The 27,055-nt window shown below is 43.6% G+C and overlaps 2 protein-coding genes across 4 annotated transcripts in view; both read left to right on the plus strand.

Moving 5' to 3' along the window:
• Window positions 1-5,004: 5,004 nt before the first annotated feature.
• Window positions 5,005-6,513, plus strand: RRS1 (ribosome biogenesis regulator 1 homolog; the record flags this gene model as incomplete). The annotated part of the gene is made up of 1 exon (XM_081110940.1): window positions 5,005-6,513. The coding sequence occupies one exon, from the start codon at window positions 5,005-5,007 to the stop codon at window positions 6,103-6,105; it is 1,101 nt and encodes a 366-aa protein (XP_080967066.1). The 3' UTR covers window positions 6,106-6,513.
• A 1,373-nt stretch (window positions 6,514-7,886) lies between these two features.
• ADHFE1 (alcohol dehydrogenase iron containing 1) overlaps window positions 7,887-27,055 on the plus strand; it is a 30,650-nt gene continuing 11,481 nt past the window's right edge. For 2 of the 3 annotated variants that reach the window (XM_081110937.1, XM_081110938.1), the window contains exons 1-11: window positions 7,893-7,961; window positions 12,518-12,555; window positions 14,324-14,370; window positions 15,617-15,670; window positions 16,080-16,234; window positions 16,374-16,570; window positions 18,054-18,131; window positions 19,561-19,666; window positions 22,482-22,634; window positions 24,412-24,510; window positions 26,935-27,013. In XM_081110937.1, coding sequence (XP_080967063.1) covers window positions 7,906-7,961; window positions 12,518-12,555; window positions 14,324-14,370; window positions 15,617-15,670; window positions 16,080-16,234; window positions 16,374-16,570; window positions 18,054-18,131; window positions 19,561-19,666; window positions 22,482-22,634; window positions 24,412-24,510; window positions 26,935-27,013 — 1,062 coding nt within the window. In that variant the 5' untranslated portion in view covers window positions 7,893-7,905. Of the gene's footprint in view, window positions 7,962-12,517; window positions 12,556-14,323; window positions 14,371-15,616; window positions 15,671-16,079; window positions 16,235-16,373; window positions 16,571-18,053; window positions 18,132-19,560; window positions 19,667-22,481; window positions 22,635-24,411; window positions 24,511-26,934; window positions 27,014-27,055 lie in introns of all 3 variants that reach the window. The other variant, XM_081110939.1, reaches the window with a different exon arrangement.

Consider the following 27,055-nt stretch of genomic DNA (forward strand, 5'->3'; position numbering starts at 1 on the left):
TGTGGGCAGAGTTTAAGAAAACTCAAAAATAAGAGTGCTACAATGGCGAGAGCTGTAACCACTCCCAGGCCTAGAGGAAGCAGGAGAGAAGTTAGAGGAGCTGGGTGAGGGTGGCTGCAAGAAGAGAGCTGCCTGAGTGGAGCTATGGCCTTTTAGAAGAACCAGCCAACCAATAGCAATGTGCAGAGGGTTGGAGGCATACAGAGCTTCACCTTCCTCTCTTCCCACTCTCTGATCTTTTGTCATTGCTACACCCAGCTGGATGCCAGGAGCAGAGAGCAGAGTGGAGGGAGGATCTAGAGAAGCAAATGGAAAAGTCCCTGTCTAGGGGTAAGGTCATGGTAGAAGAAATGGAAAGGGCACAATATGAGACAAATTTAACAGGACTTTGCCTGAAATGGATTTGGAGATGGAAAAAGAAAAGTCAAAAATGACATCCTAGTTTCAAGCCATAGACTAAAATGACAATAACCTCAATTGAACCTATTTTTACTAACTATTATATTCCCAATGCCTTGCACAGAACCTTGGGCATAAAAAGCTTCTATAAACAAATTGGAGTGAATGGATAGACAATGAAGAAGAAATTCGAGGGAAGATGATGTTTATGTAACCTTACACATACTGAGTTTGGAGCATGGTGGAAGAGCCCAGCAGGTGATTGGAGATTTGAGCCTAAAGTTCTGAAAAGGAAAGAAATAAAGATATACTTCTAAAAACCATCTGCACAAAAATGTTGGCTGACACCAAGAGCGTGGATGACATGGTATGAAGAGAAAAGAAGGAGGGCCTAATACCAAACTTGAGAGCTCTGATATATGGGGCCAGAGGAGGAAGGGACACCAACAAAGAGGGGGACGGGTAGGGAAACCAACGAAGGGAAAAGACAATCTGTGCAACCATTTGCTGTATTATTAAAGTAATTTCACATACATTTGCACATCCCTGGCAAGCTCTATTCTTCTTGACACTGCAGTGTTGTCTAATATAAAGATGATACAAATGCAAGCTGGAGTTCACCACTTACCTTCTTGCCTCAATAAAGGCTTTTTGTAAAGCCCTAATTCCCCACCTTACCAGTTTTGCTCACCTTGAATCTAACACAGCCAACATTAATCCTTTCATAATTTAGAAAAGTCTGTTCGGCTTCTTCTTTCAAACAATCATGTATTGAGTATCTATTACACATCCAGTACTCTGCTCAGCAAAGTGGAAGTAAAAATCAATCTCCAATCATCAAGAAAATTAAAATCCCCTTGGACTAAAAAACCATTGAGCATAAAACAGTTAAAGTTCAATTAAGAGCTGACCTGTATGATTCACACCAAGTAGCATTTCATCCAATGAAGATTCATACCATTCAGCACATGTTGACATCTGATTGTTTTTTCCTAGCTCAGATTGATAGAGGAGATAAATTCTACATAGGTGTACTTCCTATTAAATGCCTAATTATGCCACATAGTAAATATCTCTTTACCTTTCTTCTCCATTGTTCTCAATAATCTTTGAACATGGTAGTCATTCAAATGTTTGTTATATGTGTGAATGAATCAGAAGCTAAGCCAAGTCCAGAGCAACTGTCAATGTTCTTAACTCTCTCCTAAGGCAAATCTCAAAAGCTTTAAGGTTAAGAGTCTTGGCCCAGGGCAGTGGTCGGCAAACTGCGGTTCAGCAAACCGCGGCTCGTGAGCCACATGCAGCACTTTGACCCCTTGAGTGTGGCTCTTCCACAAAATAACTGGCTCTTCCACAAAATACCGACTTCTGCACATGGGCCACGAAGTTTCAATCGCACTGTACATGCGCGCCCACATGTGGTATTTTGTGGAAGAGCCACACTCAAGGGGCCAAAGAGCCGCATGTGACTCGTGAGCCGCGGTTTGCCGACCATGGGCCCAGAGGATGGTTGGTATTAAAGACATGGTACTGAATGTTAAGGCAAAGGCTCAGAAAAACCCTGGGAAATCCTAAAACACTTTTAGAAAAGAGGAAAAAAGAAGATTCTAGCAAAATTCCTGAAGCATAAAATGTGTTCCTTAATCCCACTAGGGGGTGTGCAGGAGGCAGCCAATCAATGATTCTCTCTCATCATTGATGTTTCTCTCTCTCCCCCTCTCCCTTCCTCTCTGAAATCAATAAAAAAAAATTTTTTTAAATGTGTTCATTAAATGTTTATGAGTGAGTGAACAAATGACAGCTGAGGAAAGATAGTAAGCTCAAGAAGAGACCGAACTCAGAGAGTATACATGACAGATGAGGCTGTATTTAAAGCCCTCTCTAGCAGAAACTCTTCCTAGCAGATTTACTTCCTAATGGCAATTATGTCCATTTCTATGGATTAATTCTCCAGCGTAACCCTTTCTTCACTACTTCCAAACTCCCTTTAAAGGAAAACCAAACCTCAACCCCACAATCAGCAGGGCCTCCCAAACTCAACTATACATACTCATCGCCTAGAGATTTTGTTAAAATGAAGGCTCAGAATTATTACATCTGAGGTGAGGCCAGAAATTCTGCATTTCTAACAAACGCCCAGCTGGGGCTATGATGCTGGTCCAAAGACCACACTTTTAGAGTGTCAAGAGCCTGAAGACATTACAGAGAAAAGGTAAAAAGTCTTAAAGCTGTGAGTAAGCTGCCTTCTGCTCCCACGTTTCCTACTTGTACAACAAGCATATCAAACTCGCAGCCTGCTGGCCGCACGCAGACCACACGAATATTTTTGCAGCCTAGCCAATATAATGGTATGTAAAACGCTTTAATAAAAATTTCATAACTTAATTTTTACAATATCCGGTTATACATAATTATCAATATGAACTACAATGTTCGCTAATGACTGATTACTATCATGTTGCATTCATTTCCCCTACATGCCTTACTCGAAGGCGCACCATTTCTCTCCACTAATATCAGCAGCGAATATTTTAGCAGCCAACTGCCATGTCATTAGTCTTGGACTGACTTGTTTGGTGTGCGCAACAGGAAATATTTTGCTTTCGGAGAACAAGAAAAATAGGTTTATTTGAGTTACGCTTATTAATTTGTGCAGTTATTCAGTGTCTGCTAAGTAAATGTTCAAGAAAAAATATTAATTTTTTATTAAAATGTTCTATTATTTTTATGTTAACAATGACTCATTTATTTCAGCCCTTTGTACTCAGAATGTCTCTATCGAAATAAACCTACGTTTCTATGAAAATTGAAACTTTTGGGGGGTTTTTGCGGCCCACATAAACATAAACCTTGTTTATTTGGCCCGTGTTCACCTTTGAGTTTGACATACTCGTTGTACAACCTTAGACAAGTCATTTTACCTCCCTGAGCCTTCCTTTGTCATCAGAGGAACATGGTGAATAACAACAGCTAAGACTTACTGAGTGCTTACCATGTACCAGAAACTGTTTCATAGTCATCATTTTAGGACTAGGACTTAAGTTAAACAACCTGTCCATGCCCTAACCGGTTTGGCTCAGTGGATAGAGCGTCGGCCTGCGGACTGAAGGGTCCCAGGTTTGATTCCGGCCAAGGGCATGTACCTTGGTTGCAGGCACATCCCCAGTAGGGAATGTGCAGGAGGCGGCTGATTGATGTTTCTCTCTCATCGATGTTTCTAACTCTCTATCCCTCTCCCTTCCTCTCTGTAAAAAATCAATAAAATATATTTAATAAAAAACAAAAACAAACAACCTGTCCAAGGTGGTTACAGTAACCCTAGGTCTGACTCTAGATGCCAGTGTCTAATCACCGTGTAAAACTGCCTCTGCAGCTTCGCTCTCAGAGTCTTTTTTTTAAATATATTTTATTGATTTTTTTACAGAGAGGAAGGGAGAGGGATAGAGAGTTAGAAACATCAATGAGAAACATCGATCAGCTGCCTCCTGCACACCCCCTACTGGGGATGTGCCCGCAACCCAGGTACATGCCCTTGACCGGAATGAACCTGGGACCCTTCAGCCCGCAGGCCGGCGCTCTATCCACTGAACCAAACCGGTCAGGACTCTGAGTCTTTATGAAGATTAAATAACAACTGGTACGCAGCTAGCATTTATTGGGCACTTACAAGTTCCAGGCCCCAGACGAATCTCCCTTGGAAGCATATCAACTCATTTATTTTTATACTAGCCCTAGAAGATCACAGGTTTTAAAACAGGCTGGTGTGGTTCCGTGGTTGGGTATGGACCCATGAGCCAGGAGGTCCTCTGCCAGGGTTGTGGGGCGTGGGGGAGGCAGCCGGTCAAGGATTCTCTCTCATCGCTGATGTTTTTTTCTCCCCCCCCCCTTCACCTCTGAAATCAATAAAAATATAGTTTAAGTAGGCCCAGAGACGTTAAAGCTGGAAGTCAACCAGTGGCACGGTCAGGGCTGGACCCAGGCAGTCCAGCGGCAGAGCCCGGCGCTCTTCGGCCGCCAGCCAGGCGAGCGCGCGGCCCAGAGTCCGAGCTGCGGGGCTCCGCCGGCGGACGGTCCGTCAGCCCCGCTCGCGCCCCGGGCAAACCGAGCCTGCGCTTAGCGCCACGTGTCTGTGCAAAGTGTCCTTCTCGGCCCTAACCCAGGACCCCCACGAGCGGGCCAGGGTTCGGGTGATATAACCTGACTGGCTAAACATCTTGAGAACACATTTTCACCGATATCGTGACAGAACCGCTCCGGAACCCCACACTCCGTGGGCCCAGGAACTTGCACCGCCCACCTGCGCCGCCGCCTCCGGGGACCCTGGAATTTGTAGTCCGGGTTCTCGCACCGGCTCCGCCCCGACCGGGCACGAGCCAAAAAGGCCGCTTCGAACCCCATCTGCTCTCCAACACTGCCCTCTGCCGGCCTCTTCTCATCCAGTCGCCCGGATGATGAGCCAGTTCCGGTTGCTCCGGAAGTGAAGCTTTCTCTTCCGGGGCGAGCGTCTGGGCTCTCGCACGTGGTTGTGTTGCCCCGGCTCGAGCCGGCGCTGGCGGAGAAGTAGTTTGAGTTGTTTTACTGGAGCTGGTGAGCGGAGCCGGGACCATGGAGGGCCAGAGCGTGGAGGAGCTGCTGGCTAAGGCGGAGCGGGACGAAGCCGACAAGTTGCAGCGCATCACGGTGCACAAGGAGCTGGAGCTGGAGTTCGACCTGGGTAATCTGCTGGCCTCGGACCGGAATCCTCCCACGGCCCTGCGGCGCGGGGAACCACCCCCGGAGGCCGAACTGCGGGCCTTGGCGCGGGACAACGCGCAGCTGCTCATCAACCAGCTGTGGCAGTTGCCCACGGAGCGCGTAGAGGAGGCGCTGGTGGCGCGGTTGCCGGAGCCCACCACTCGCCTGCCGCGCGAGAAGCCAGTGCCCCGGCCGCGGCCGCTTACCCGCTGGCAGCAGTTCGCGCGCCTCAAGGGCATCCGTCCCAAAAAGAAGACCAATCTGGTGTGGGACGAGGTCAGCGGCCAGTGGCGACGCCGCTGGGGCTACCAGCGCGCCCGCGACGACACCAAGGAGTGGCTGATCGAGGTGCCCGGGAGTGCCGACCCCTTGGAGGACCAGTTCGCCAAGCGGATTCAGGCCAAGAAGGAACGGGTGGCCAAGAACGAGCTGAACCGGCTGCGTAACTTAGCCCGCGCGCACAAGACGCGGCTCCCCAGCTCGGCCGGGATGCACCCGACGGGACACCAGAGTAAGCAGGAGCTGGGCCGCGCCCTGCAAGTGGCCAGGGTCTCCACCGCTTCCGTGGGGCGCTTCCAGGAGCGCCTGCCCAAGGAGAAGGCCCCCCGGGGCTCCGGCAAGAAGAGGAAGTTTCAGCCTCTTTTCGGGGACTTTGCCGCCGAGAAAAAGAGCCAGTTGGAGATGCTGCGACTCATGAACAGCAAAAAGCCTCAGCTGGACGTGACCAGGGCCGCCAATAAGCAGATGAGGGAGGAAGACCAGGAGGAGGCGGCCAAGAGGAGAAAAATGAGCCAAAAGGGCAAGAGAAAGGGGGGCCGGCAGGGTCCTGGGGGCAGGAGGAAAGGGGGGCCCCCGCCCAGCCAGGGAGGTAAGAGGAAAGGAGGCTTGGGAGGCAAGATGAATTCCGGGCCGCCCGGCTGGGGTGGCAAGAGGAAAGGAGGGCAACACCAAGGAGGAAAGAAGAGGAAGTAAAGTTGACCCTCTGACCCGAGTCCCTGTAAACCAAGAACTCCTCTACATGTTAAGGTGTCGTCCTGCAGGGGGTGCAGAAGAAGGTGGCCACCACCTTCATTGAGGGTGAAGGGACAGGATTGCCCTCCCCTCAAAATACTATGAAAATGTTGGACTTTACAAAGGAATGTTTTTCCAATAACCATGTCTTTGGCTGGAGATGTAAAGGATGTATTTTTTTTTTTTTTTATTAACTTTGGGTGTGGTATGAGGGACAGTTCATATTTCAGAGACAAAATAGTATGCCTTCAGCTTTATTTTTGTAACAAGCTTGTGTATTGATCAAAGTAGCTGGGAGCACACAGAAAAATTTCAGAACTGACCTTAAAAGTAATTGTTGTGAAGTTATTTAATAAAAGTGTGTCTGTATTTAATGTTGCTTTTCACTATTTGGCTATCATTAAATAAAGCCAGTGACCTGGCTATCTGGCACATACTATTTTACTTTCTAAAACAGCAGCATACTTGTGATTTTAGCAACATCACTGTAAAAAAAAAAAACAACTTTTAGTATCAGATATAATATTGAAGGTAGAGTATAATTGGTTTTTCTGAAAACAGATTTCCTGCTTTTCAACACAAAATATTGATTTGCTTGCTGTAAATGATAAGTTTGTGTATAACTGAATAACGGTGGTAATTGTCATTAGTCCAGAAAATACTTAAATATTTCTCAACATTTTATGTCCCCAATTTTTTTTTAAACTTCAAATAGGAGCTGTTTTGGGAAGACAGCTTACAAAACTCTTAATTGAAACATTATCTTTTACTCATTTGTCAAATTGGCCTGGAGCTGGTTTGTTTAGGTGTTGAAATGTTATTGCCATTCTGGTTATCTCTCCCTAATATCTCCTGAAAAGTATTCATAGTAGATCTCAAATCCAGGGGGGTCTTTTTTTGCTGCTATTACAGAGCTGAGAGCCATTATACTCTGCTGTTTGGTCTGATAATTGATAGGAAATTAAAATTGGGAATTCATTTTTTTCAGTGTCTCATTTTAATAAGGTTGCTTTAGAAATTGCTATGAAAGAAAAGAGATTTCATACAGGTTACTTAAGACACTTGTTCAGTCATTACTTAGGATATTTTCTGATTAAGTGAAAGTTGAACTTTTCCAAGTTGATCATTGATCAACTTTCCCACGTGGACTTGGTACACTTGGGGCTGCTAAGCCCTCCCAGAGTGTACCATTTAATGGAATCCTGGAGCAACTTCATCAAAAGCCGAGCCATTCAGGGAGCATTTAATCTTTAATCCTCACCCGAGGATGTTGTTTTGTTTTTTGTTTGTTTTTGTTAGAGAGAGGGAAAGACAAATCAATTAGTTGGCTCCTGCACACCCCCAACCAGGACGGGGAGCTAGGAGGAGCCTGCAACCGAGGTACCTGCCCTTGACCTGATCCAACCCCGGACATTTCAGGCTGCAGGCCAGTGCTCTATCCACTGGGCAACACCTGCTAGGGCTAAAGAAATTACTGGGAAAGGTATGCCCTTGTCTTTCCCTTTCCCCACATAAGAAAGAGGGTTTTAAGTGGAGACTCAAGTACCCAAGACCCTTCGGAACAGTTACCTCTGGCGATTTCCAAGGCAGATAGGGGACTGCAGTTGGAGCACTGGCGGTTTTGACTCGTGGGAAAGTGGCCCTGAGCCACCCGGAGGGCCAACCAGGGATTTGCCCAACTGAGGCGGGTGGGCGGGAGGAGGAGGCGCGGCGGTGATTGGCCCGAGTGGGGGGCGGGCCCCGGGACGCGATTGCGCAGCCATGGCCGCCGCCCGCGCTCGGGTAGCGCACCTACTGAAGCAGCTGCAGCGCGCAGCGTGAGTGCGGGGCCGGCGGGCGGGCAGGGACCCGAGGGTGCCAGGGTGCCACCGTGCCCGCGCAGCCCCCTGGGTGTGATCCGCCCGCCCTGCGCATTCGTCCTCGGGTCACTTTCAGGAACCGGGGAAGGGGCTTGCGCAGGGCGCGCCCACGGTGCGCCAGGGGGGACTGCGCCGTCAGATTGTGCCCCGCATCCGCACCCCGCGCTGGGAGGCGGGTTTTACCCTGTTCTGTGTGCCGTCCAGGAACAACAGCCGGTGGTCCCACGTCGTGCCAGGCAGTGGAGGGCCTGGCACAGTGACCGAGACAAATGCTTGTATCCAATCAATACATTTATACTGGGTGCATGTGATGTGCCAAAAGTTGTTCTAGGAGCTGGGGACACAAAGATGGGAGATCCTGGAGCAGTTTAAAGGCTAGTAGGATATTGGATGCAGGGACAAGGTTTGTAAAAGGGGCCTGTGCGGAATGCAGCCGATCAGGTATAGAAGAGACGGATGGACTGATGTCAGTATGTTAAATGCTTTGACATGCCTGACTCTCTCTCCATTAAGGAAATGTGGGGTACGTAGCAGCCACCTGATAAAATACGTGTTGAGTGTGCAAGTATTTTGAATAGTGGGCCAGGGAAAACATGGAAAATTTAAAGCAAAGAGGTGGAGATACATAAGGAAGGAGGGGGACTAAAGAGGAATTTCAGGTAAACGGAGAGCAGCGCCAGAGACAAGAAATGTAGAAAATCTAGACCTCCCTTCATAGGAGGAGGTGAGGATGGAGAAGACAGACGGTAAAAGACCACGAATAGAAAATAGAATTTATTGGGCACTTACCATGTGCCAGGCACTGTACTGCACATTTTACACATATTATTAATAGTAACTCTAATCCTTACACCAACCCTATGCAATACTGTATTATATCCTCATATTACAGTAAAGAAATAAAGGCATGGAGAAAAAGAGTTTGTGCAGTGTCAGACAGCTAAGTAAATGGCACAGCCATAATATGAGCTCATATATTCTGGCTTCACAGTTCTTGTTCGTATCCTCTGCTAAGGCGCTTGAATGGTGTCATGTGGATAATGGAAAGTTATGGAAGCAATAATCCTCACTGTGAAGCTGCACCTTGAAATGCTCCACGAAAAAAGAAGTACAGGTGCAAGGACTTTGCCAGCTTACATCTGGCCCCCAACACATGGCCACATAGATTTGAGCTCACTGCTACATAGCTCTCTTGTAGAGTCAGGATGCATGTCTGCACATGAAAGGGCTCTGAGAAGTCCTGCAAAAGGTGGGGGGGGGGGGGGGCAGTGGGTTAGCTGTATTTAAACTCTTGATTCTAAACCTGTGTCAGCATAGAACTTTTTATCAAGCAACACCATTCCTTGGAATCAGTGTCATGTAGAACATGTAGGTAGAGTGGTTGCATGGCAAAGGAGTGTGGCATAATTAGAATTGTGTGAGAGCTTTCGGGTGGCATTGCAGAGTGGGGAAGAAACACTAGAGGTAATCGTAGTGCTCCAGCTAAAAGGTGATGGCTTCAGACACCCTCGGGAGGCAGCTGGTACAAGGGGTAGATATGAGAAATACTGAGGAGTTGGTTAGAATCAGCAAGATTTTGTTTTTTAGTGAAACAAGGAAGAAATTGAGGTTTCTGGCTGAGGCATCAGGTAAGCAGTGGGGCCATTTACCATGATAGGTCCTGGAAGAGGGTTTGCTTTGGGAGGAAGATGATGACCTAAGACTTGGGCATTTTGAGTTGGACATGCCTCGGGTACGTCCAGATGAGGACCTCCAGCAGGGACTTGAATATATTTTTCTGGAGTTCAGGAGCAAGTTGAGAATTCATCCTTGAGTTGGGAAGCAAGGTTTTGGCAAACTGTAAGCATAGAAGAAAAGGGCACTATGCTAGCCACTGCAAATAAAGTTATGAAAAAGCGTAGCTGTTGCCTTGTTATCACAAAATTTACAATCTCAAGGCAAATGCCACCAGGAAAAGGGCACCAACACAGTGTGGTAACAGTTTTAATGGGAAGGGAGGTGCAGTACCAGGGATCACAGAGAGAGGGTGTCTACCAGGAGGCCTCTGCCCAGGGAAATTGACATCTGAATTGACCTGAGAAATACTAGTTACCCAGAAGAGGCAGGAAAGTGAGTTCCAGGCAGAGGAAATAACGACAGAGTTCTGGCGGCCAGAGAGAGAGGATGTGGCTGATTAAAGGAAAAGAACCAAGTTAATTTTTTGAGAGCTCAACCCCAGAGATGGAGGATGATGAGGGGCTAGGCTGGAGAGGATAGTAGGACCAGTGAGGTAGGGCCACATCTGAACTTTATCCTAAGAGCCGTGACAAGCCATCGAAGGGAGCAGCATCCTTGGAAATATGCCCCTGATCACAGTGTAGTAAAAGTAGAGCGAGTGAAGAGAAGCCTGTTAGGAACGTCGTAGTAAATCCAGATGAGAGATGACACCAGAACCAGAGAGTGGCAGAGAGCCCCGGAGCAGTAGATGGATTTGGCTAGAGAAATATTTGGGGCCTTGATGCATGGTTGGCTATAAAAGGTGAGGGGTGAGCCCTGCATGGAAGCCAACCTTTAAGCAATGGGCAGAGTGGAAAAGAAGCCAGGGGCAGAATAATTAGAGGTGAGGAGGGAGTCTGGAAGCCAAGAAGAGCGTTTCAGCCTCCTAGGGAGGGGTGGCCCACAGTGTTTCCTGCTATGAGAGCAAGGTGCTAGGATGAGGTCAGAGAAGTGAGGATGCAACAGGAAAGCCGGGACTTCTGAAGACAGAAGCCAGATTTCAGGGTGCAAGGCAAGGAAATGATGCCAGCAGATGTAGGTCAGGGGCAGAGAACCAGAGAATGAGCAAGCCAAGGGGGTTGAGTTCTAAGCATGAAACTCTTAAACATGATATGACAAGGATCAAGTGAGGGGAAGGACTAGGGAATGTAGGACAGATGGAGGCCCCAGGAAAGCAAGAGGAGATGGGATTCAAAGCACAACTACGGAGTAGAAATGATGGATTGAGGTAGCCTCTGAACCTGAAAAATGTAAAATAAAAGGGGGGGGGGTGGAGCATGTGCTCCCATGATCCTGGGCATTAGAAAGCTTTGAGTTTGATTTTTTTCTTCCCTTTGCCTCCCTTTTCTTGGAGGGCGTAAAGCTCACGTTGGCCTTGCCTGCTTTCATTTTTCCTGCAGGAGTCTGTGGCTGGATCAGACCAGCTGGGATGCTCTAGGACAGGCATGTCAAACTCCTGGCCCATGGGCCACATGCAGCCCACAAGGAATATTTTTGCAGCCCAGCCAATATAACGGTGGGAACAGTTATTTACAATTATGAAAGGAAGTAAGTCTCCTGTCAGATCCAGAATTACTGACATTCACCGTGGGTCAGTTTTGAAAGTAATCACTGCGAACAAGATTTCCCCCGAAGTAGGAAAGAGAGTAGCAGAGAAGAGATAAGAGATGCCAAGTGTCAGGAAGAAAACATTAATTTTATCATTGCTCTTGTTCTCTTTTTTTTATATGCTATACTTTTCTAAGTAAAACTACATTTCTATGAAAATTGAAGCTTTTGGTTTTTTGCGGTCCACATAAACTTAAACCTTGTTTATTTGGCCCTTGTTAGCCTTTGAGTTTGACATGCTTGCTCTAGGAAACCCCGTAGCACTTGGTGTGCTCAGTGGTGCCCACCAGATGGCAGCCTTGATTCATGGTAACGTGCACATTCGCCGCCCATATAGTTTTTGACTGCAATTCTGTTTTTGAGATCTTGACTATCACTGAGTTCAACCCTTTTCTTTCTTTCTCCTTCTTTCCCCTCAGATGTTTGAATGGGGGGTGGGAGAGGTTATACACTCACTTATCTATAGGGAACTCACTATGACAAGGCCCCCTGGACAATAAATAGAAATAAAACCCTTTCTCAACAGCACTCAAACACAGAAAGCAGGACCAAAGAAAGCCAGAGAAGGGACTGCCCAAGAACGAGGAGGTGACTAGGACAGGGAAGGGATACAGAAGGCAGGGGTAGAGGGACAGGTGTGGGCGCAAGAGTGGACAAGCACAGGGAGCCTGGGCAGTGGTCTCAGAGAAAGGATGGAGGCATGAGGTGGTCCCCAAGGAGGCCAGGGAAACAGGCCCAGAACCTTTTTGAAGAAAAATGAAACACCTTGAGGACAATGGGAAAACACAGAGAAAGGGGGAATGAGATGCCCAAGTAGTTACCCTGGGTCAATTTGGTTAAAGTTCCTAACCTAGTAAGAGCTGAGACCTCACCCAGACCAAAGACCCCATTTTTAATTTACTTGCGTCCCAGAGTGCTCATCTCGGCTCCTGCAGGGATTTATTAAGAAAGAACGAGCTTACAACACTGGGAAGACTCTGAGTCCACTTTTTGTCCATGGTGATGTCTGTTTTTTTCTACGTACAGTGTTTGCCAATAGCTACTGCTTTGCTAGCATTTTAACACTAAGGCTGCAGAATAAATTAAGACTTCTTACTTTTGATTTTCTAGTTATATTTTACATTTTTTTCTTTTTCCTTTCTTTTCTCTAGATGTCAGTGTCCAACTCATTCTCATACTTACTCCCAAGGTAATAATATATTTTGTGTTTTTAAACTAACTACACTTTCCATTTCCACAGTTGGCACTCCAATACATTTGCGCAAAGGGTAAAGCAAGAAAATCAAAGGATAGAAGAAGGAAGTTGATGAAATTAACTGCCTTTTCACTTGAAATTGGCAGTATGTAGTTCTAATTATATGATGTTAGCTGAATGTATGCTACAGATTATGTGTTTGGCATATATTTATACATATATACATAAATATTTAATGTCATTTTTAATGTATTTCTGTTTTAAGTAGAATTATTTGCCAAAGCTAAAAAGGATGCCACAGATAGGATCTTAAGATTGTCTGAATGCATTAAACAGAATTCATTACGATGAAATCTTTGGAAGTTTCTAATACATCTCAAAAAAAGAAAGGGGCTAAAGACCAAGGTGCTTCCTAGAAGGGAAAATCTTGTATATATTAATTTTTAAAATAGCATTCTATTTTTTAATAATTAAAAATAATGACCAAAGTTTTCAATTCCCACAAACATCTTAATCCTTACCAACTCCATTGTCTACGGAGCAGCAGGAAGCTCATTGTAGCTTCTGCATGTCCTCAGAATGTCACATGAATTATTGACACAAACACTGATTTCACCTCTTAGAAGAAAAGGTCAAATGTAAACAGTTATGCAAGGGATGAAAAGGAAGGGGCCTAACCAAACAGGACCCTAAGCAGAAACCCCAGAGAAGCCCGTTGGGAGTGGAACAGATACAGAAACTAAGTGCTTTTCCTGCCCATGGAGTGACTCACCCTTCAGGACAAGCCAAGGGACCTCCCATTCACGAACGGCCATCTACCAGACGAAAGCATGCCCAGCCTTTCAGGCCCTCGTGAGCATGTGCAGAATTTCGTCTTCAGCCGGTTGTATCCTATTCTTACTGGGCTTCAGCAAAGATTCAGGAATTTCCGATTTGGGTGAATAAAATTAGTAGTTTAGGGAAAGTTCATTTCATTGTTTAATAGGATCCAATTTATGTGTTTTCCTAAACTTTAGTCACAGAGTAATAGATTATTTTTTAAACCTATAGAGATCAAAGAACTTTGGATTTTTCATTCAGGAAACTAGTTATAATCTCTTTTCTTTTTTTCACTCTTATGACTAACCAGGACTGATTAAAAATAAGCAGATAAAAACAAGGGTGAAGTTCATTTAGTGGGGTCCTCTTGTTTCAATATGACAGAAAATTATTTTTTCCCTAACTACAACTGTTGCAAAGAAGTATTAGTTTATAAAAATTCTTACTAAATTTCACAAAGAAAACTAAAATTTTTATACTTATAAGCTTGAGAAATAGAAATATCTTACTGTGATACGTAACCTCCATGGAAAAATATTAATTGAAACAAATGGTCACAGTTGCTATAAGAAATGTAAGCAAGACTCTGATTAATGAATTTACTAATAGTTGCTCTCTAACAATAACCCAGCTCTAGAGTCTAGAAGATTTTTTTTCTAGAAGAACTTTACACATTATGTTTTCAAAAGTATATTTTCATTTCAATGTATAAAATATTTTAACTAACTTTATTTTCACACCATCAGCATCAAGTTAGCATTACATTCTCTTAAAGTGCAGGTTTGAATTTTAATTTTATACACAACAATGAAACCTGAAAAATATATTTTAAGTAAGGCTTCAGGGGAGATGCATTGTTCACTGCTAGAATGTCAATTTACTATCAGATAATATTTTGCCTTGTTTTTGAGGCCTACTCTGATTCTAAGTTTTACATTTCTAGCTCCTGGGCTTTCACCTTCTGGAAAAACAACAGATTATGCCTTTGAGGTAAATGTAATCAGTCCATTCTTTCTTTTATGGGTGACCTAAAAAAATACAACTAGGGTATTTTGCATTATTATCTCATTTGAAATCTGCTGTTAATTAATGTCCCTCAATCTCATTATTTGATCTGGCCCTGTTTAGAAAAGTACCTTGTTAGAATAATGGACTATAAATCTTCTGATAACATGAATAATGTCTAGATACTGTCTTCTGTACAGCCATTGAAATAGAACAAATTCCCAGTTCTAGGCAACTTTCTGCTTTACATATGTTGTAGGTTAAATCTTCTTTAGCTTTGTAAGTATAACCCCCAAAGGGGTCCATGTAATCTTTTGACACAAGAATAAAGGAACAATTAATTCTGATGAATTTTTATCACACTGTAATTACAGAATTACTTGTCTAAGTCCCTATCTCCTCCTAGTTCAGGACTCATAAATTAAATGTCTCCAGTGGCCTGACGGTTAACCAGTCCATGAGCAGGCTGGGTGAGGACAGTGCTGAGTTCTCTGGGAGCACAGGCCCATCTGAAGGATACAACCTCCACTCAACCCCATTGCTGCCACCTGGGAAGTTATTCAAGAGAGATCAGACAGGCACACTGGACATTTTTACCCTGATTTTTAAGAGTTCTAAGACAATTCAAAACAGAAGAAATCTAAACATAATGTGGATCAAACAAAACATGTCTTTGGGCCAATAGTGACCCATCGTCCAATCAGTATAAAAGCTCTTCTCTTAGCTATAAACATTAGGAGGCTATTTTTCTTGTTCCTAATTGTATAATCAGAGCCTAGCACTATGCTTGGAGTATAGCAGGCATTTAGTAGCATTGAGTGGGTGGAAGACTGGGTGGGTGGGTGGATGGATGGATGGATGGATAGATACGTGCATGCAAAAGAAGGTGGATGAATGGTTGGATGGATGAATGTATGTGATGAAAAAATACGTGAGGAATCAGCATTTAAATTGGAAAATAAGAAATTTGAGAGGTAACTTATTTGTAGAGCAAGGAAAGGCAGGCAACAATTGAGAGTTCATGAGATGTTTGGGAAAATATAAGTAATTCTAGTGTGACTAGTGCCAAGGCTTGCTTAAAGAAGTATGACGAGTCTGAGGCCAGATGGGGTGACTTGGACGTATATATAAAGAATATATACTTTATAGGCAATGAGGAGCCATTTCAGGCTTTTAGAAATGAAATGGCCAATCTCCAACTCATCCCCCAAATCTTTTTTTTTTTTTTCAGATGGCTGTTTCAAATATTAGATATGGAGCAGGAGTTACAAAGGAAGTGGGAATGGCAAGTATTTAAGATTTCTAGAGTCTACTGTGAAGGTTACATATCTTCTAAAACAAGTGAAAATGCACAAGAGATGAGGCCTTTGTTCTTTAAAGTGTTTAATATTTCCTGACCAGTGTGGCTCAGAGGTTGAATGTCGACCTATGAACCAAGAGGTCACGGGTTCAATTCCTGATCAGAGCACATGCCCAGGTTTCGGGCTCCATCCCCAGGAGGGACTGTGCAGGAGGCAGCCAGTCAATAATTCTCTCTCATCATTGATGTTTCTATCTCTCTTCCTCTCCCTTCCTCTCTGAAATCAATAAAAATATATTTAAAATAAAAATGTTTAATATTAAGTTGGCCAGAGGTGTCTGTTATATTTCTAGTGTAATCAAACCTAACTTACAAATTATTTTTGTTATTGTAGGACCTACAGAACATGGGTGCTAAAAATGTTTGTTTGATGACAGACAAGAACCTCTCCCAGCTCCCTCCTGTACGAATAGTTATGGATTCTCTAGTGAAGAATGGCATAAACTTTAAGGTTTATGATAATGTGAGGGTGGAACCAACCGATAGAAGGTACCTTTTCATTGTTGTTTTTTTAAGTGGAAGCCAACACACACCACTGTTGTTTAAAATTTGCCCCAAGAGTTACTGAGTGGCATGTCAGTTTGTTTGAAAAATATGACATAATGGCTTCTGTTTTTCTTTCTTACAGCTTCATGGAAGCTATTGAGTTTGCCAAAAAGGGAGCTTTTGATGCCTACGTTGCTGTGGGTGGTGGCTCCACCATGGACACCTGTAAAGCCGCTAATCTGTATGCATCCAGCCCTCACTCTGATTTCCTAGATTATGTCAGTGCCCCCATTGGGAAGGGAAAGCCTGTGTCTGTGCCTCTTAAGCCTCTGATAGCAGGTAAAGACTGTCTGTTTGTTTGTTTGTTTGTTTGTTTGTTTGTTTGTTTGGGTTTGCAATTGCCAAAAGGCCTTAGGAAATATTCGAGCCAGAAATTTTAGGGTATGTGTTTCCAAAACTTTCTGATTTCTTCATTTCAGTGTGCTACCTTGTTTAGCGATCAAAACGGAGAGCAATTCATTTATGTTTAAAATTCTGATCTTCACTATGCACTAATATAGACAATTGGGTCAGTGGTAGGAAAGTTTGCAGGTTTAAGCTGTGAAGCCACTATGTGAAAGAGAGGGGAAGGTCATCATTTATGTATTATTAGATCCCTCTATAGGCAGCTTTGTCTTCTAAGCCCCTCTCTGTTTTGTCCCATTTTGCCAGCCACTGTGGAATTGAAGGGGAATATTCACTATTATTTTTCTGGTGTTGACTCAACCCTTTCCTCCACATAATGGTTCTTCAGCTGACCTGAGGCTCTGTCTCTGCCCTGGGACACGTGGCCAGCACGGCCGCATCGCTCTGGGAGACATCTGCTCACGGGGCAGGCACACAAACCCAAATCAGCAGAGCTTGTCTGTGTCACACCAGCCTTGGCATCTTTCTGACTTTTCTTCCCTCTCATTTTATAGCTGTTAGCATATTACTGTTTAAAGTTTTATAGCTAAAATGTACCGACTGGTCACTGGAAATATCAGTTTAAAATCTTGTTCGCTCTCTGCTCCCCTCTTCTGCCCTTACCGTGAATCTTGTGATGGATTAGGAGTGAGTTGATGGCAGATGAGCTGTTTTGAAGGGAATGAGCAATCAGCAGGGAGCAGCATAATTGATGTCTGGCAAATGGAACCCTCTGGTGAAACTGTGTCAGCATCACACAGAAGGGTGATTAGTAAAGTTTAGAAACTTGACAGAACTACAAAACCGCAAGCCCAGCAAAGGCAGAGCGTTACTGTGCTTGCTGCCAAGAGGGAATAAAGACATCTTTCAGAGAGGCAAATACAAGTCTTCTTCCTAGAGATGCCCCGCAGCCTGCGTTTGCATATCCAACTGCAGCTGCTGAAGCTCTGGCACTAGAGGAACCTGAGGTTCCCAGAGCTCCTCACTGTTAATACAGAAACTTTAAACCTGCATGTGTGTTAATACAAATGTGGACAACATCCATATATGTTAACACAGACACTGGTATCACATGTCCACTTCAAAATGTACACACATGTTTTACATGCATGCATGTTTATACAGAATGGACATTTTACCGTTAAACATGCATGCTAATTCTGACACTGGCATCATATTATTGTACGTGCATGTTAACGTAAGCACACACACACATGTGAAGTATACATGCATGTTAATAGAGATACACACACCAGACAAGCAGTGGGGGCAGGAAAGCTTCCTTCTAACTTAGCTCCTTATAGCCTAAGGCTGAATTAAGTGTCGCCACTGACCTTTACTTAGATGCTTTATTGATATTCATATTATTTTTTTCAAGTCCCAACTACTTCAGGAACTGGGAGTGAAACTACCGGAGTTGCCATTTTTGACTATGAGCCTTTGAAAGTAAAAATTGGTAAGAACTTTGCTCTTAACTTTAAGTTATTTTACCTTTCAAACTAGCCCCTTTTACTTTAACAATCAAGGAGCTATATAGTTAAGGGAACGGTATATACATGTACACATTTTCTTTCTTTTTTTTAAGTATATGTGAAAATATTAAACAATCTAATGAACTTCTTTTTGAGAATTACCCAGAAAATATATTGAAATGCCATGAATCTTGATTGGCTATTTCTCTGTGCAAGTTAGTGGCTGTATGTCAATGATAAAGAGTTATTCCCTTTCTTGGACATCGTTTTAAATTAATTTTGTTGAGATATAATTTTTAAAAAATATTTTTTATTGATCTCAGAGAGGAAGGTAGAGGGAGAGAGAGATAGAAACATCAATGATGAGAGAGAATCATTGATTGCCTGCTTTCTGCACATTCCCTACTGGAGATCGAGCCTGCAACCTGGGCATGTGCCCTTGACTGGAATCGAATCCAGGACCCTTTAGTCCACAGGCTGATGCTCTATCCACTGAACAAAACTGGCTAGGGTGAGATATCATTTTTATATAATAAAATGCATACATTTTAAGAGCCTGGTTTGATGGATTTTGACAAATATAAGCACCCATGTAACTACTACCTACCCCAATCAAGATATAAAACATCACCCTAGATAACCCCATTCCCAAATCACCACTGTTCTGCTTTTCATTTCCTTTGTCCTTTTTAGCCTATCTTCTTCTCTCTCAGCTGAGGTGGTAAAAATGTCCCTCTACTTGAGTCTGGCTCAGTATCCTTCTTTCAGGACTTTGCAGCAGAATAAATTGACATTCAACCACATATTTATAGTAACTTCTCTTTTTTAAATTAAAGGACATTATCCTTTGACATCAAGAAATAATAGTTACCAACACCGAAATTCTACCTTCCAATTTTTAAAAGACTTTTCCATGATGTTACCTAATGTGATCCTTACAGCATCTCAGCGAGGGATGGAAGCTCTGTGATTGGATAGTCTAATCTCATGGAGAACTCAGGGAGACGAAGTGACTTGCCCAAAGACACAGGGTAAATTGCGGAGCAAAGACCCAAACCAGCAGTGAGCTAGTAAACCAGCTCCCTGGCATTTAATAATTAAATAAGCCCTGGTTTGTAGCACTTGCCAGTTTCTGTGGTATAAATACTCCCTCCGTAGTCAGTGATGTCACTCAGCCTGCCCTTGGGAAGAGACACACATACTTGGCTCCTGTGAACGGAAAGGAGCGTCCTCTCCACTGACAAGCCCAGGTTTCTGACTCCAGATCTCTCTCCACTGCTCCTTGCAGCCTCTCTACGTGAGAATGACTCTTATCTCATAATTTTTATATTTTAGGATAATTTATCGTCAGGTTATTTAATGTTTTTAAATGAAGTCCATGCCTATAGCCTCCATTGAAAATCCCTGTCCTAGGCATTGGTTCCCGAGCCATCAAACCCACGCTGGGACTGATTGACCCTCTGCACACCCTGCACATGCCTGACCGGGTGGTTGCCAACAGTGGCTTCGATGTGCTTTGGTAGGTACCTGGAGGGGCATGTTCAGTACCTGGGTCTATGGACAGTATTTTGTTTTTTATTTATTTTTTTTAAAGAACAATAAGCACCTTTATTTCATGAGCTAAGATAGGAGGGGGACTTATTTGCCTTTCTAGGCCTTGATTTTCCTCAGCTAGAACTCCAGGCCCTTGCCCTCTAATTCATAACCATCTCCTCAGCTGAGTCTGGTCTTGGAGTGATGCATGCAAGAAGCTTGCCCTCTCGGAATTGCTCCTCTGGAAGACTGCTGATTGTGGCATTCTTTTCCCTTTCGTCATATTTCTTCTGAATTTTCCTTGATCGCTTTTTGTTTAAAATCTCTTCCTCCTCAGAGTCTACTTGACCCCCTTCTTGCAGCCCCGAGGCAGTGCCTAGTGGGACTCGTTCCACCGCGGGTACCATGTGCTGTCAATGAGCAGGATACAGTTCTTTACGAGGGTCTTGGTGCAGACCAGTTCATTGTTGGATGCATTCTGGACAACATCAATAATCCTTGTTTTGTGCATATAATACTCTGAGCCCCAGGAGAAGTTGCTCACGTCCAGCCTCAAAGCTCCCTACTTCTTGTTGCCTCTCCGCACACAGACTGGGTGTGTATGGCAAGGGCCAGTCGTAGTGTCGACAGCAGGATATCTCAGCTCATATTTTCAGTTCTTGTGGTAGGGCTTTCTCTTGCCCCAGGTCTTGCGGCGCTTGCGCCAGTGGTTCTGAGAGATGCCCATACTCGACACCAGCTGGAAAGAATGCAGTGTTTTCTTACTGAAATTACTTACTAAGCATTCATTGATTAGCACGCCACAGCAACCCCAGCTTGAACTGTCATGATTCCCTTTCCTAGATGAAAACAAGGACACTGTTAGTGAGTAGGTTAGTGAATAAGTGAGGCCCTGGGTGAGCCAGAAACCTACTATTCAGGATGGACCATCCCAGCCACAGCTGTGGCCACAGGGACATGGCAAAAGGAGCAGCCGGAGCTGGCATGCCTTGTGGCTACACTAACCAAGGAGTGCCCAGGGCTGCCACAACACGGAAGAAGGCAGGGAGGGGAGCTGACATCCCCTGAACTGGACCGTGCACACTGTGTCAGCACTTTATACACATAATCACTTTACCACAGCTCTGTGCCAGGTGAGAACTCCCTTTGAGATGTTTAGTAACTTACACATAGTCTACCGCAGGCTCCCTGGGCTTTAGCTCCGTGTGCGATGGCTTCCTAATCAGTGGCTTCTACCATAGACCTCGCTTCTGAGCTCCAGGCCATTCATTCCAGTGGCTTCATGGAGGTCCCATGGGCACTTCACATTCAGCATGTCCCAAATTACCCTATTTCATGCATTTTTCACACACACATTTTTTTTCATATTCTAACATCTCAAATCAGAAAATATTTTAAAATCTGTAGCATGGTAGGTACAGTTTTTAAATGGAAATTTGATAAAATCTGATAATTCTTTTAATTTCCAATAAATCCTCCCTGTCCTCCCCGCCTCCCACCAACATGCCCCATGGCTTCTCCTCCTGAGTCCCTTAACGTAGTGAGCAGCAGGACTCAGTATGGACATCTTCTTTCTCTAATGCCCACACTAGCCAGCAGAATCTCTCTTAGATATGCTCCCTCCTGTCAGGCCTCATTGCTCCTGCCTTGGTTTAGGCCTACCCCAGCTCTGGTCTGAGCGGTTGCAGTAGTCTCCTCATCAGTCAGCCTGTTTCCATCCCATAGTCCTTCCTCCTGTCTTCCATGCTGGCCTCATCAAGCTTGTAGAATCAATACACACACACACACACACACACACACACACACACACACACACACACCTCTCTACCTTGCAAGTCTTTCAACCCCTGCTATCCAATGTCCAAATTCCTTTGGCCTTGGAATGTTCCCAACGCTCTGCTCTTTATCTGTTTGGATAACTCAGCTTTCAATTCCACTGGAGCGTTCTCTCCCTGATGGAACCTTTTCTGACCCTCACCTTCCCTCTCCTCAAGTACAACTGACCACTTTGTCCTTTGCTCTCCCCCACCGGGGGGCCTGTACATTGCTTCTGACACATCCCTCTCTTCACATCCCTGTCTCCCTCAGTGCAGTGTGAGCTTGGTGAAGGCAGAACCATCTTACTCACTTATCTGTCCCTGCCCCTTGCAAACCAACTGTCACTCCATATGCACTCAATTAATAGCTATTGAAGTTCACACAAGCAGGAAGCAACAGAGTAAGGATTCAAATCCAGGTCTCCAAATCCATGGCCTGTTTTTTTCACTACATTACGCTGCTTACCAAAAAACTGGAGAAAATTGTGTTCAACTCCTTCCTGGTCAAAGTTGTCAGTACTTTCAAGAGTCATCCCCTAACAACTTGGAAATAAGATTACCCTCCCTAACTGGAAGCTACATAATAAATTTATAATGGACCAAAGCAGCCACCTTTAAGTGAAGAACTCATAGGCCCAAAGACTTCACTGTCAATCAAAAGCGGGGGGAGGGAGTTCAGAAGAAAGAATGATGGTAGTAGCCCTTCTAAGTATTTTCCAAGGAAGAGAACACCTCCCCTGAGGAATCTGCCCCTGGGGCCCAGTGGCCAGTTCTGAAGATGGACACACCCATGAATTCAACCTTAGAGGCAATTCCCCTTGCTAGGACTTTGTGGGGCTAACTAGTGGACTGCATTGTGGTTATCAGTACCACATAGCATATCCACAGTGGAGTGAGTACATTTCTAAGACAGTTTGTAATCATAATGGAGAGGGGAAGGAAGACCATGTTTTCAATCTGTGTATTTTAAATATTTCTCGTTAGCCATGCCCTGGAGTCCTACACTGCCCTTCCCTACCACATGCGGAGCCCCTGCCCTTCAAATCCCATCTCCCGGCCAGCCTACCAGGGCAGCAACCCGATCAGTGACATTTGGGCAGTCCACGCACTGCGGATCGTCGCTAAGTATCTGAAGAGGTATGCCACCCAGAGGGAATGGAAACAGAACAGAAAAACCACATTCCACCCTTATGTAAAATGTAGCATGCCAGATCCTGACATGTCCTAAGTCTGTTCACCAAAAGGTCCGTCAGTGGACGTAGAGAAGCCTCAGAAAGCTCCTGGGAAGATGAGAGGAATTGGAGGGGGTTGGGGAGGGGCGGAGGGGAGGGGCACACATGTGAAGACAGCTGAAAACTGGGTCCTTCAGTCTGAAAAGGGTAAACTAGGAGTCCCTAATTTATGAAAGATGCAGCGACAAGGTTTATTCATTGACGCCTCAAAACGTAAGCTAGGATGAGGAGAAATGTCCTTTGAGATTTGGCTACCGATGCCAGACAAGAGAACCACAGAGGCAGATGTTGGCTGTACCCATCGGGGCCCTAGGCAAAGGCACACGAAATCGGCCCAGTGAGCACACTTGGAGGAGCTAAATAGAAGCATTAAATGTGTGGAGTTGTCTGTCCCAGGAGACACAAAATGCTTCCTAAAAGGTTATGAAAGATTTATGAATGACATAGCCAGAATAGGCTCCTGGGAGAGCAAATATATACTCAGAGATGAAAGCTGATCTCGGAGACATGAAGACATCTGCAAAGTCAGACTCACTTGTGTACTTATGCGTAAGGGAGGGAAAGCACACAGCAGTTTAGGCCTAGAGGTGAGCACGGTGCCTCCTCTGGCCCTGAGCTGGAAGCTGCTCTGGAGAGGGGACTGAGCCGGGGAAGGGACACAGAACTATTTCAGGCCCAGGGACAATCGGGAAGCACAGAAGCATTTGACTGGGTAGAAGCGCATACAGATAACTGTCAGCCGGGTGTTTGGGCAGGAGCAGCAGTGGGAGGTGGGGGGTAAAACGGACAGAGGAAAGACTGAAGCGCCATCATTTACTATTTTACCTTGTTATTCAGGGGACACAGAGCGAACAACTGGGTTTTGGAAAGGAGACTCAAACGCCCAACCATTCCAAATGAAAGCGGGGGAAACGCCATGGCACTCTTATTTCATAACAGGAACCCTTAACTCCAGGAAAAATGGCAAAAAAAAAAAAGCAAGTGGGAAGTGGTTCGCTTGGCAGTCTCAGGCTTCATCCCCAGGACAAGCAGTGAGCTGCATCTGAAAGGGGCCTTTGAGAATTTGCTTTTCCGAAGTGGCACCGGGGACAAATAGAGCCAGCAAAAGCCTGTCCTACAATAACATCCCACTTCCACAATAATAAATATTAAAATAACATGTGCAGTTTCCACAGATAACAAAAGAGGTCTCCAGTGGGTCCAATCGGGGCAGTGTCACAGGAAGAAAGATGGCTGGGCGGGCTGCAGGTAGCCCCAGGCGACAAGGACTCACTGCAGGGAGCCCGTCTGGGCCCTGTGCACTCTGAGTGTGTGTTTACTCTGAGCCCATTCACAGCTGCAGTCAAGGTCATTGACAAATGAAGAAGAAGAATGAGTCTCAGGGCACTTGGCTAGAGCGGCTCTCACAATCCAAGGGTCAGTGCGCTGCCTCCCCTGACACTTTTATCACATGAACAGCCTGACAGCGTATTTATTATGCCTCTGCTGAAACCATTGATGAGAAAATATGTTTACCCTCAGCCTTCCTTTAGAAGACAAGATGTCATGTGAATAACTTGCCTAATTTTTCTTCCTACCAAGTACCGTTTCTTTTTTTCCAGCTCTTTCCCTAAGGCGGCTCTTTATTCGGTAGGAAATGCCAATGCTGATATGTTATTGTTAGGAATTTATATCATCCACAGGGCTGTCAGAAATCCCGATGATCTTGAAGCAAGGTCCAGTATGCACTTGGCAAGTGCTTTTGCTGGCATTGGCTTTGGAAATGCTGGTGTTCATCTGTGGTGAGCGAATTGGAGATTTTATTTCTTTACCTAAGCTGCTGCTCTTAAATTTTTAATATGTTTAATAACTTAGGACAGGTGGTGATATTTAAATATGTTATAGAAAGAAGATATTTAACTTAAGGTCCTGGAATGTTTTCTTAATTCAAATGTAATTTATTGGGTCACAGATTTTTTTTTTGTAACAATTTTTTGTTCAATTTTTTGTTATATTTGTAACAATATAATTCGCACATTATATAATTCACCTATTTTAAATGTGCAATTCAGTGGTTTTTAGTATATTCACAGTTACCATTACCACAATCAGTTTTAGGACATTTTATCACCCAAAAAAAGAAATTCTATACGTCTTAGCCTTCACCTGCCAATACTCCTATACCCCCAGTCTTACACAACTACTAATCTACTTTCTCTTTATAGATTTGCCTATTCTGGGCATTTCATACAAATAGGATCATATAATATCTGGTCTTTTGTGTCTGGCTTCTTTAACGTAGCATAATGCTTCCATGGTTCGTTCATGCATGTATCAGTACTTCATTCCATGCTATTGCCAAATAACATTCCATTGTGTTGCTTTTTCACATTTTATTTATTCATTCATCAGGTGATGGACATTCGGGTTGTTTCCACTTTTTGGCTATTGTGAATAATGCTGCTATGAACATTTTTCATTTCTGTTGATTATATATACCTGCGAGTGGAATTGCTGGTAATTGTTTAAATTTTGAGGAACTCCCCAACTGTTTTTCACAGCAACTGCATCATTTTACATTCCCACCAGCAGTGGATGAGGGTTCTGATTTCTCCACATACTCTGCATGTGTTGTGGGGGATTTTTAAAACCTCAAATGCAGAATTTTGTCTTCTAATCTCTCACAAAAAGAGAGATCAGAGTCTTTGCCAATAGCACGACTTTAATATATGATCACACTCTGCATTCAGTTTTAAACAATGCTTTTGTTACTTAATATTCTTTGTAAACATTTTCCCATATCATTTTTTATTCTTCTAAAGCATTATTTTTAATAGCCTTATTTTATTCTTTGAGTACTACACTTTGGTCAACCATTCTTTGCAGTACTCAAAGAATAAAATAAGGCTATTAAAAATAATGCTTTAGAAGAATAAAAAATGATATGGGAAAATGTTTACAAAGAATATTAAGTAACAAAAGCATTGTTTAAAACTGAATGCAGAGTGTGATCATATATTAAAGACGTGCATAAAAAGACTAGAAGGAAATATTCAATCATGGTTATCTTGAAGAAATAGAATTATGGATTCTTTTAATTTTTTACAAAGAACATATACAACTGTTAAAATTAAAAGATTAACTAAAATATTGGCTATAATTAGAAAGGTGCCCTTGAAAGCTACATGAACCCTTTCACGTCATGAAGGCACACTGGGAAATAATTTTCTGAATACTTTGGAGCCCGAGAAATGTAAAACATATTCCAAAATCCCAAACAACTCAGAGAACCCATAGCCTTCGATCTGCCTCATGAAAGATGGTAGGCTAGGGCCCACCCCCCCCCCTTTATTTTTGCTAGATTATCATACACTTCACCAAATATTTCATCTTTCTATGAAATGTAAACTTTTTGGTGAATAAGCACATAGCCATCCAATATAACCCATATCAATAGACTTACAGGCCATTTTACTATTATAAAATATTTTATTTTTAATACGTTAATTGTAATGATACTAACTTCTAACAATGTATATCTCCTGAATCATCTATTAAACTATAATATTATCCTATTTGTTCATTAAGAATTCAAGAGGATATAAATAGTTTTTCCATTCCCCCCCTCAAATATTCCCATAAGTAAAAATCATGGTGCTGTTTCTTGAAAGTCTTTCAGACTAGAATAATCATTTATGATTCAACTCCATTAGTATGTAACATTCTAAAGGATGTATTGATCATTGGTGGGACAGATCACTGACGGGTCAAACTTGCATGTCTAATTTATCACATCTTGGTTTATAAATCTCCCACTGACATGGTTAGCTTGTGCAGGGACACGCTGCCAAAATATTGCAGAGCAAGATAAAAAACGCATGCCCTGAAATGTATTAAAGAAACTTCAAAGTGAATTCTCAATTTCTTCAAGATTATACGGCTAACCAATGTATTTGGGGAGAATCTTCTGTATTAACACGTTTTAATGGTATACAATTTTATGAGCATTTGAATTTGAATATTTCAGAGGTTTTAATATGAATAACACCAAATATCGAGTGCATAACAGTATTTTTTATCGTAAAGAAAACAAAGTGGATAAACTTTGTGAGATAAAGGTATTGTCTAGAGACTGTGAAGAGCTCTCCCATAAGAGTGAGTATCTTTCTTTTGTCTTGAATTTCTGATATCTTTATGTCAACATAAAGGCTTCCTTTCTTTTCTAGCCATGGAATGTCTTACCCGATTTCAGGCTTAGTGAAGACATATAAAGCAAAGGAGTATAATGTGGATCACCCGTTGGTGGTAAAATCATAATACATTTTTTAATTAAGTCTTATATTCCTT

Source organism: Myotis nattereri, assembly GCF_964212035.1.
Source record: "Myotis nattereri genome assembly, chromosome: 17".
Classification (NCBI taxonomy): Eukaryota; Metazoa; Chordata; class Mammalia; order Chiroptera; family Vespertilionidae; genus Myotis; species Myotis nattereri.